Below are 10,389 nucleotides of genomic sequence, written 5' to 3'. Positions count from 1 at the left end.
GCTGGGGGCCCGCCGGGGGCGCGGCCCTGGGCCAGAAGGATTTAGATTAAAGAACACAGCGGCTTGTCGAGAGGTTTCAAGTGTACCATCTTCTTGGGGGGAAATGGTAACATCCCACTCCGTCCCCTATCCGAATCACGAATCTCGAACTAACTCCCTAATACAACAGGAACTCTTCATGCCTGCCTTCCTAGAAACTCCAGTTCGAGTCTTTCTTCCTCCTCCTGCCCAGGTGACAGGTGTCCCACCCTGGGGCCCTCCAGGTCGCTGGACTCAAGGTTTTTAGTAAACCTGGCCAGGATTTTCAGGGGAGCTGAAGCGGGATGCCATAGGGTCAAAGATTCAGTCCAGACTACATTTTGAGGGAGGAGGGAGCCAGCTCCCGTGGAGGCTAATTAATGGCCCCTCTGGGTGGCTGGGACAAGAGCAGCGGTAAAGCCCGGCCTGGATCATTGCCCATTAGGGGCTGTGGACCTACAACAGTTCCCCAGAACAGCTAGATATTCTTCACCTTTAGGGGGAACGCAGGAGACAGCGGGTGGCTGGGCAGATTTGGCAGGGCAAAGGCTTCCAGAAGGCCCAGGCAGGGAGGCCTCAGGCCAGGGACTTCAAAGGAATGGCCTTTCCCTCTTCAGAGTTGCTTGGAGCCACTCTGCACCCCAGAACCCGCTTGGCCTCAGGCCTGCGGAAAGGGGAGGAGAGGTAGTCCTTCCTAGCTAGTTGCTGGCTGCAGAGCTTCTTCAGAACTTGAGTCTTCTGTGGATCATCTGCACTATGGGCCCAGGATGTGGTCCCTTTAAGGATCTGGGACCCGGAGCCCCTGAACTTAGACTAAGTTGGGGGGCGGTGATGGTAGTACTCCCTGTGGGAAATGATTGTCACAACTGCGGGCCAATCGGCATCATTATGGTCGTACCGCGGTTGAGGGACCGTTTTCCAATTCAGTTTTTTTTTTTCTTTTTTCTTTTTTGCGAGGCAGGGACTGGAGAGAGAATAGAGGGAGGGGGGAGGACAAGGGGCGCGTGGTTTTCCCATCTCATCCCTGGAGGCGGGGCTGGAGCATCCTGGGCAGCCAATCAGGGACAGGCTGGGGGGGGCGCTTTGAAGAAGTTTTGGGGAAAAAAGTTTGGAAAAGTTTCTATAATAACTAGGGGGCGTCCGGAGGGAGGCGGCAGCGGCGGAGGAGGGGGCGTCTCAGAGAAGGGGAGGGAGGGAGCCACGGGTGAAGCGACGCCAGCCTCCTGAGCTTACCCCTCCCATCCAGACCGAGACCTGGGGGCTCTGGCCGGATCCATGGGGGCAGCAAGCTGCGAGGATGAGGAGCTGGAATTTAAGCTGGTGTTCGGGGAGGAAAAGGAAGCCCCCCCGTTGAGCACGGGGGGGCCGGGGGAAGGTTAGTGCGGGTCTGGGAAGGGGTCTTGGGGTCAGTGAGGGAAAGGCCTGGGGATCCTGAGTCTGGGGACTTCAGGGCAGCAAGCCCGGGGTGGGGGTTGAGGGTGTCAGAGGTTGAAGGAAGTCGTTGGGCTCGGGGGTCTGTGGAGGTCTGCGGGGGGCCGGGCACCACTTTCTCCTTTTTAGGTCGTGACTGAAGTGGGGGTGGGGGTGCGCTGGCTGCGCGCCGCCTTTCGGCTGGCCGACTGTCACTGGGATGGGGGGCGGGCGGGAACAGCAGTCCCGAGAGCCCGGGTGCCGCCGGGGGAAGGGGAGGTGGGACTCTGGAGCTTGCCCCTTGTGGACAGAGCCCTGGGCCAGCAGACCCAACGCCCGGGGCCGGGGGCGCTCTCAGGTCCCTTCAGCGAGCCCCTCCCCCTCCTCTGTCTGGCCGCAATGAGAGGCAGATGGCTGGGACTGAGCCGGGGGCGGCGGCCGCCTCTCGCACGAAATCCTCGAGGCCCGCGACCCCCCCTCCCCCGCCCCCAGCCGGGTCCGCACGCTGCCCACCCCCTCGGCTTCATCCCCGCCCCTAGATTTGGGGGGAGCGAGGGAGGAGCCACCTCCTCTCGTCACCATTGCTCTGGCGCCCCCCCTCCCCTGGCCACCGTTGTGATGGCAACCGGGGCTCCTGCCAGCGCCGTTTGGGGGTTTGGGAACCGCTGCTAATTGGGTTCATGTGTGAGTCGCCCCCACCCCAGCCCAGCGTCTCTCAAAACACGCCTCCAGGCCCGGCTCCAGCCCCTCTCGACCCGCCTTCTTCCCTCACCTTAAGACCCACCAGGTCTGGTACCCGAGGTCTCAGGGCCGGGGTCTCAGGGCGTGAGGTTCTCCAAGTGGGAAAAAGCCTGGCACATCTGAATCTATCTCCTCCAACTTCTGAGATCCAACTTTGCTTCTGTCTTTGTGGCTCTGAAGAACACCCCAGAGACTCTTCTTTGCTGAGGAGGGGGTAGCAAACAGGACTTGGGGGAGCGGGTGGCCGCTCAAGGAACGCAGACATCTCACTTGCTTCTCTCTCTCCCCATCTTCTGTGGCACCTCGTCTCTGTCCCCTTCCCTTTCCATTTTGGCAGAACTGGACTCAGAGGATGCCCCACCATGCTGCCGTCTGGCCCTGGGAGAGCCCCCTCCCTATGGCGCTGCCCCTATTGGCATTCCTCGGCCACCACCCCCTCGGCCTGGCATGCACTCACCGCCACCCCGCCCAGCCCCCTCACCTGGCACTTGGGAGAGCCAGCCAGCCCGGTCAGTGAGGCTGGGGGGGCCAGGAGGGAGCTCTGGGGGGACTGGGGGAGGCCGTGTCCTTGAATGCCCAAGCATCCGTATCACTTCCATCTCTCCCACGCCTGACCCGCCAGGCACGCTGGAGGACAACCCTGATGCCTGGGGGGATGGCTCCCCCAGGGATTACCCCCCGCCAGAAGCCTTTGGAGGCTACCGAGAGGCAGGGGGCCAGGGCGGGGGCGCCTTCTTCAGCCCGAGCCCTGGCAGCAGCAGCCTGTCCTCGTGGAGCTTCTTCTCCGATGCCTCTGATGAGGCAGCCCTGTATGCGGCATGCGATGAGGTGGAGTCTGAGCTAAACGAAGCAGCCTCCCGCTTTGGCCTGGGCTCCCCGCTGCCCTCGCCCCGGGCCTCCCCTAGGCCATGGACCCCCGACGATCCCTGGAGCCTGTATGGTCCGAGTCCTGCAGGCCGAGGGCCGGAAGATAGCTGGCTACTCCTCAGCGCTCCTGGGCCCACCCCGGCCTCTCCACGGCCTGCCTCTCCCTGTGGCAAACGGCGCTATTCCAGCTCCGGAACCCCATCTTCGGCCTCTCCAGCTCTGTCCCGCAGGGGCAGCCTGGGAGAGGAGGGACCTGAGCCACCTCCACCACCCCCATTGCCTCTGGTCCGGGACCCTGGCTCCCCTGGCCCCTTTGACTATGTGGGAGCCCCACCAGTGGAGAGCATCCCCCAGAAAACCCGGCGGACTTCCAGCGAGCAGGCGGTGGCCCTGCCTCGGTCTGAGGAGCCTGCCTCATGCAATGGGAAGCTACCTTCCGGAGCCGAGGAGGCTGCAGCTCCTCCAGGGGGTCCTCGGAAGGAGGTGGCCGGCATGGACTACCTGGCAGTGCCTTCCCCTTTGGCTTGGTCCAAGGCCCGGATTGGAGGACACAGCCCCATCTTCAGGTGAGGGTTGTGCCTGGCACCATTGCTGTCTTCAGCCATCACACTGCATGAGCAAGAGGGTCAAGACATGGGTCCGAACAAAGATCCTAGTTCTGTGCTTTCGGCATTTTAAAAGAAAATCTGCAACCAGCTTGACTGCTTCAATTTCCTCAGTTTTAGGGAGAATTGAAAACAAACAGCATGCTGTCTACAAACCAGTGATCTTTTCCAAAAGAATAATCATTCCCTGTGGACCAATTAGAAAAAGCCTCCCCTCCAGCACTACTTAGGGAAAGGGGGAGGTGTCCCCCATCCCCAGCTCTGGGCTTGCACTGGCTGGGCATGGACCATGGGCTGGATTTAAGTTCTTTACTAGGTAGCAGGGAGCTCCCTTCTCTAACTCTTAATTTCTAAAGCATAACTTGTGCTTTAAAGGCATAGATGCTAATTTGAATTAAAATAGCATATATTAACAAGTCAGACATTCATATTAAAACAAGTAGTTCTTGCATTCTTCTACTCCTTTTGCCCTCAAAGAACTCTGCCTATTTCAATAATCCTAAACCTTGGGACGTCAGGTTGAGTTGGCTCCATCCAGAAAAATTTCCTTTCTTTCCTTAGGAAAGAAACCCTAAGACCTGCTCCATTGGGTTCCTATAGGGCAGGATTTCTTGCCATCAGCACTACTAATATTTTGAGCAAGACAATTTTTTGTTGTTGTTGTGGGAGCTGTACTGGACATTGTGGGATGGTTTAGCAGCATCTCTGGCCTCTAGCTACTAGATGCTAGTAGCATTCCCTCCCCTAGTCGTGACAAGTAAAAATGTTTCCAGACATTGCCAAATATCACCTGGGGGCAATTACTAGTTGAGATCCCCTGGCCTAGGGTATCTAGGAGCTCAGTAGAGGAAAGTTGCACATCTGTAGCCCCGAGCTCCTGGAACGGACCTATCCAGCCCCAACTAGTGGAATAGGTACTGGCCTGGGAACTGGCTTGCTTAACCCACTGTGTTCTATCATCTGGGTGTCAGTTTCTTTATTTGAAAAACAAAGGGGTTAATCTCTGAGGCTTTTTCTGATCTGAAATGGTGCTTCTTTATTTGACTCTTCCCATCCAGGTTTGAGAATTAGGGTGGGCTTGGGGTTCCTCTGTAAACACATAAACCCTTGCCATCTGAGACCCTGTGCTCAGAGCCGGAAAGGAGGGAGTCTTAGGCCTGGTGCCATCTTCCACACCCTCATCTTGAGGGGCATTTGGACTGTTTTATTTCTGCTGCAATTTCTCCCACACCTATACCACTTCCTCCCTCATCACCCAGGGATCTGGGATCCAGCACTGTTCCGACCTGGGTCTGAGGCTGCAGATGACCAGTGCTCTTCTCTCCTGTCCAGGACCTCTGCCCTACCCCCACTGGACTGGCCTCTGCCCAGCCAGTATGAGCAGCTGGAACTGAGGATTGAGGTGCAACCTAGAGCCCACCACCGGGCCCACTATGAAACAGAGGGCAGCCGAGGTGCTGTCAAAGCTGCCCCTGGTGGTCATCCCGTAGTCAAGGTAAGGGGCAGAGGCCAGGCCTGATAGCCTTTCTCCTCTGCAGTCCCAGATCCCTGCAGATGGGCTCCAGCTGTGCAGACCTTGGCACTGCCCTTTCCCACACTCCCTCTCAGCAGTGACCCTGCAGGCAGCTTGGGGGTGGAGCTGGAATTGGGGGAGGAAGGGTGCCCTTCAAGGACCCGGATATACTTTCTACTCCTCTGTCTTTCCACTCCCCCTTCCCCAACTCATCCCATGGGACACCAGCCTCATATCTACTCTGGAAAATGGTGGCCTGCCAGATGTGGGGGAGGGCTTAGGCTGAGGCCAGAGTTCACTGGGAGTTAGGTTGTCTCTGTTGAGTTGGGCCAGTCTCTTGGAAGATTTTCCCCTTTGCCCAGCCCAGTTTGGGCCTTCTTCCAAGAATAACACTGTGAACTCCAGGCCACGTTTTCTCCACAACTGGTGCCCAATTCCCCCTGGGAATCCCTTCCAGGATATCCTTTGTCTTTTACCATCTTCACCACACCTCCCCCACCCCACCTCACCCCACCCCACCACAGACTGAAAACCCAGAGATGAATGATGGATGAGACAGTGGGGATTTCAGCTAGGTGGCCTCTGTCTCCCTCTGCCAGCTCCTAGGCTATAATGAGAAGCCACTGACCCTACAGATGTTCATCGGCACTGCTGATGAAAGGAACCTGCGGCCTCATGCCTTCTATCAGGTGCACCGGATCACTGGCAAGATGGTGGCCACAGCCAGCTATGAAGCTGTAGTCAGTGGTACAAAGGTGTTGGAGATGACCTTGCTTCCCGAGAACAACATGGCAGCCAAGTAGGTCCCTATTCCACTTCCCCTCAGTCTTTAGGCTTTAGGACCAGTCTTTTCCATGGGGCCTTAGCTAGGCTTACTCTTCCTCTTCCCAGAGGAGCTAGACGACATCCATAGGAGCAGTTTCAGGCTGTCTCACCATCTGGAAGAGGACTTTTGGAGCTGGGGAGCACTCTGGAGAGGCCATCTCTGGGTTAAAATAGACCCCCTAGGCTTCCAGAGAAGATCTTCTGGGCTTTGGATAGAGAGTGAGGACTTCTATCTTGTGGGGAGTAGGCATTACCATTCTTGCTTCAGCTGGGAGGGCTTTCCCTTCCATTCTTTGCTACAGCATTGACTGTGCTGGAATCTTGAAGCTTCGGAATTCAGACATTGAGCTGCGGAAGGGTGAGACGGACATTGGACGCAAGAACACACGTGTGCGGCTGGTGTTCCGGGTACACGTGCCCCAGGGCAATGGGAAGGTCGTCTCTGTGCAGACTGCATCAGTGCCCATCGAGTGCTGTGAGCAAAGAGGCCTTATGCCATCTCTCTATCTCTTGCGACCCTCTTATCTGTGTATCTATCTGTTCACCTATTTCTTCTGCATAGTGTCCTGTGCCCCATCTCTCTTGGGTAGCCCTATAAAAGACTTAGTCCTTATTTCTATCCTAGAGGGGTGGAGGCAGTGTTCTAATTTGCCCCTACTGCATGCAGGCTCTGTCTCTGGGCAGGATCAAATGGCCCTTTCCTCCCTCTGCCCTGGATGGCTCTGTGCACTTGTTTCGATAACTCTCTAGTCCATCTTGTTTACCTCTCTCTGCTGTGTGTGTGGGGGGGTGGGGGGGGGAGGGCTCCTTACATGGTTGACGCCATGTAGACTCCATTGGTTCATGTGTGTGTCTGCTGCTGAGGAGGGCTCCTCCAGGGCCCTGTGGCAGTTATTCCAAGGAGGTGGGGGCAGAGGAGGCTGTCCTCTCCATACCCAGCCCAGCCACTGCTCTGCAGCCCAGCGCTCGGCACAGGAGCTGCCCCAGGTGGAAGCTTACAGCCCCAGTGCTTGTTCCGTGAGAGGAGGAGAAGAACTCGTGCTGACTGGCTCCAACTTCCTGCCAGACTCCAAGGTGGTGTTCATTGAGAGAGGCCCTGGTGAGTACCCATGGGGAGGGGAGTGCAGGCAGGAAGTATTGGAACAGGCAGGTGAAAGATCTTTGGCACTGTCACTAAACTAGCTAGTTGAGCCTCAGTTTCCTTCTCTGTAAAATGGGGCTGGCAGACTGTCCTTCCTCTTCTACTGTCTGCTTCATGGGCATTACAGTAATCTAAAATGCTCAGGATGGTGTACAAATGTGAGAAATACAGAAATACACATTCTATTTGTTAAAGAAGAATTAGCTTTGAGATGATTGACCCCCATGTGGGTAGGGTTCATAAGAAGAAGGGAAGTGTTGACTTACATCCACATAGCCCCACACTGAGCTCTTCCTGAGTTATGGGCCTAGCAGCACAGCTATAATTATGAGAGCTTATGAAGTACCCCGAGATAGAGTTACAGGAGTAAAGAAAGGGAAGACTGAGGGGCTCAGATGTATCTACCAACCAGAGGCTTTTGCCCTCCCCCATCCCTGACCACCAAGAACCCTAGTCCCTACACTGAAATATGGCACCCTGGGACCATGTCGGAGCAGATTCACTGGTGCTGGGTCATGAGACTTGAGGTCTCATTGCCTTCCTTCAAGCTAGAACCCTTCCCTACCCTTAAAATTCCTCCCAGCACTATCATGGGTGTGGATGTTTGGAGCCTGGTAGGAGGTTTCAAAAGTTGCCTCTGCCACCTACTCCCTCTAGTCCCTAGACTGGCCCTGACATTTCTCTTGGTCTGTATTTGCTGCTTTATGTCTTGCAGACAGTTTTAAACCCTGCCTCTTGCAACTGATTGAGTAAACATGCAGTGGGCCCCTCTATGAGCCAGGCCTTGTAGGGGCCTTATGGGTCTGGCCTTGGCTCTAGCAGAAGGGAAAATGGCAGGGGACTGGGCACGAGGCAGGGGCCGTAGAGCTGAGCTGGAGCTCCCTGTTCCTTCTGCACAGATGGAAAGCTGCAATGGGAAGAGGAAGCTGCAGTGAACCGGTTACAGAGCAATGAGGTACCAGTGTCATTGGGCTGCCCACCCTGGGGGCAGGGCGGGGACGAAGTCAGGGAATTCCCAGCTGTGTCCCTTGCCCATGGGAATGGACTCCAGAAGAGACCTGTTCTTTTCTAGAGAGGGCAGTCTGGCCACTCTGGAGGCAGGTTCATCTTTAGGGAATGAACTTTGCTCCTTAGCAAGTGGAAAAAGCCAGGAGGTGGATTTTGTCCTTGAAAGGACTGGGCCGAGCCTAGGTCCTTGAGGGCTTCCTGCCTCATCCTCTGCTCCTCCCCAGGTGACACTGACCCTGACTGTCCCTGAGTACAGCAACAAGCGGGTGTCCCGGCCCATCCAGGTCTACTTTTATGTCTCCAATGGGCGCAGGAAGCGCAGCCCTACCCAGAGTTTCAAGTTCCTGCCTGGTGCGCTCTAGGACAGCCCACGATGGGGTGTGGGGATATGGGGAGCTGTGGTAGGGCAGAGGGATACCATGCCCCCATAGTGAGGGGTTGGAGGATGGAGGAAACCTGGGGATGGAAGGTAGATGAAGGGTGTGTGGTGGGGAGCCTGCCAGCCTTCTCACCGATTTGTCCTCCTGCTTCCCATCCACCCAGTGATCTTCAAGGAGGAGCCGATACCAGACCCATCTCTCCGGAGCTTCCCTTCAGCATCGGGCCCCTCCTTTGGCAATGACATGGACTTCTCACCACCCAGACCCCCCTATCCCTCCTATCCTCATGAAGACCCTGCTTATGAAACTCCTTACCTGTCAGAAGGCTTCAGCTATGGCACACCCCCTCTGTATCCCCAGACAGGGCCCCCACCATCCTACAGACCCGGCCTTCGGATGTTCCCTGAGACAGGGGTTACTACGGGTTGTGCCCGCCCACCTCCAGTCTCTTTCCTTCCCCGGCCCTTCCCTAATGACCTCTATGGGGGACGGGGCTCCCCTTTTCCCCTGGGGCTGCCATTCCCTCCTCCAGCCCATTTCAGGCCTCCACTGCCTTCCTCCCCATCGCTGGAAGGCCCCTTTCCTCCCCAGAGTGGTGCTCATCCCACACCTGCTGAGGGATACAATGAGGTAGGGCCAAGCTATGGCCCTGGGGAGGGGGCTCCGGAGCAGGAGAAATCCAGGGGTGGCTACGGCAGCGGCTTCCGAGACAGTGTCCCTATCCAGGGTATCACGCTGGAGGAAGGTGGGTGTGGGACTGGGGGCTGCAAGTGTGAGTGTGTGCAAGAGATTGCTCTGCATGTTTGCTGAGGGCTGGAGCTTGGCTTCCCAGAAATTGGGCATCCTTGATCCCTCAGGGCCAGATGGAGGGTCTTAGGAGGCAAGTACTTGGTGCATGTGGCCGCCTGAATCCAGTTAACTTAATTCTGAAGGGTGCATGGAGTTTCTACCCCAACCCTTCTCCTGCCTCTGCCCCAGACTGCAAAATCTCAGGCTAGAAGTACTTTCAAGATCATTCAATTTAGCTCCCCAGTTTGCAGATTTAAGCACTGAATTTCAGACACGTACAGTGGCTTGCTGAGGTCCCAGTCTAGTACATTTTCCCTTGCCTCGGCTTTCCCCTAAACATAGTGACTGTAGCCAGGGTTGATGATGAGGAGACTTCATATTTGGCCTCTCCTTCCTCCCACTGGCTACCCCACCTCTGGCCCTGCTGACAGTGATTGCCCTGACATTGCAGGCTGCTAAGCCAGCAGGAAAGGGCCAGCATGGGGGCCTGGGAGCCCCACATGAAGGGAGTTGAGCAAGATTTGATTGGGAGCAAGTGTCAAGATACATTGGGGAAACTGAGACCCAGCGGAGGAGGAGCCTAGAGGCACCATAGACTGAGGCCTGCCTGGAATAGATTGGGGGGTCCCTGGTAAAGGAGGGGAGTTGCTCCTAGCCCAGTCTCTCAACTGTCCCTCCTTTACAGTGAGTGAGATCATTGGCCGAGACCTGAGTGGCTTCCCTGCACCTCCTGGAGAAGAGCCTCCTGCCTGAACCTGTCGCCTGTCAATTCCACTGCCTCGCCCCACCCCCAGCCCTGCCCACTTTCCCTTCATCCTGGGGTGGTGGTTCCAGAAGCTTGGGGACAATCTGGTTCTTCTTTCTCCAGCTTTTGCCTTCTCTCCCCTGCCCTCCCTCCCTTCCCCTAGCTGAGGTGTGGCCACTGGGCTTGGTGCTTCCAGGGGGGGCTGGGGGAGAGAGAGCTTGGAGGACTGGGATGGGTGGAGACTGAAACTGGGTGAGAGGACTGGCTGGAGTGAAGGCTGTGTACAGGCCTCGGTGCTGAAAGTCTGGGGACAGGTCCATGTGTAATAAACTGCTCACTGATGAGTG

The 10,389-nt window shown here is 56.6% G+C and overlaps 1 protein-coding gene across 3 annotated transcripts; it reads left to right on the top strand.

The window, feature by feature from the left end:
• Positions 1 to 214: 214 nt before the first annotated feature.
• NFATC4 (nuclear factor of activated T cells 4) lies at positions 215 to 10,389 on the top strand. Of its 3 annotated transcripts, none has more exons than XM_016120630.2 (11): positions 215 to 232; positions 1,265 to 1,393; positions 2,507 to 3,602; positions 4,974 to 5,136; positions 5,754 to 5,953; positions 6,282 to 6,454; positions 6,938 to 7,078; positions 8,020 to 8,075; positions 8,353 to 8,479; positions 8,672 to 9,253; positions 9,983 to 10,389. In XM_016120630.2, exons 2-11 carry the CDS (start codon positions 1,294 to 1,296, stop codon positions 10,048 to 10,050), a joined length of 2,706 nt encoding a protein of 901 aa, XP_015976116.1. In that variant the 5' UTR covers positions 215 to 232; positions 1,265 to 1,293; the 3' UTR covers positions 10,051 to 10,389. The 3 variants fall into 3 exon arrangements, with proteins under 3 accessions (XP_015976116.1, XP_036073846.1, XP_015976118.1); XM_036217953.1 differs by lacking the exon at positions 215 to 232 and adding an exon at positions 646 to 702; XM_016120632.2 differs by lacking the exon at positions 215 to 232 and having other exon boundaries at positions 1,179 to 1,393; positions 5,844 to 5,953.

Source organism: Rousettus aegyptiacus, unplaced genomic scaffold (assembly GCF_014176215.1).
Source record: "Rousettus aegyptiacus isolate mRouAeg1 unplaced genomic scaffold, mRouAeg1.p scaffold_m13_p_3, whole genome shotgun sequence".
In the NCBI taxonomy this organism is placed as follows: Eukaryota; Metazoa; Chordata; class Mammalia; order Chiroptera; family Pteropodidae; genus Rousettus; species Rousettus aegyptiacus.
The sequence above is the reverse complement of the archived record's forward strand: the minus strand, read 5'-3'. Positions and strand labels throughout refer to the sequence as shown.

Coding starts and splice junctions, on each gene's coding strand:
- NFATC4 (XM_016120630.2), top strand. CDS start 1,294: ATGGGGGCAGCAAGCTGCGAGGATGAGGAGCTGGAATTTAAGCTGGTG. Junction 5,954..6,281: donor GAGAACAACATGGCAGCCAA/GTAGGTCCCTAT, acceptor TCTTTGCTACAG/CATTGACTGTGCTGGAATCT. Junction 8,480..8,671: donor GAGTTTCAAGTTCCTGCCTG/GTGCGCTCTAGG, acceptor CCATCCACCCAG/TGATCTTCAAGGAGGAGCCG.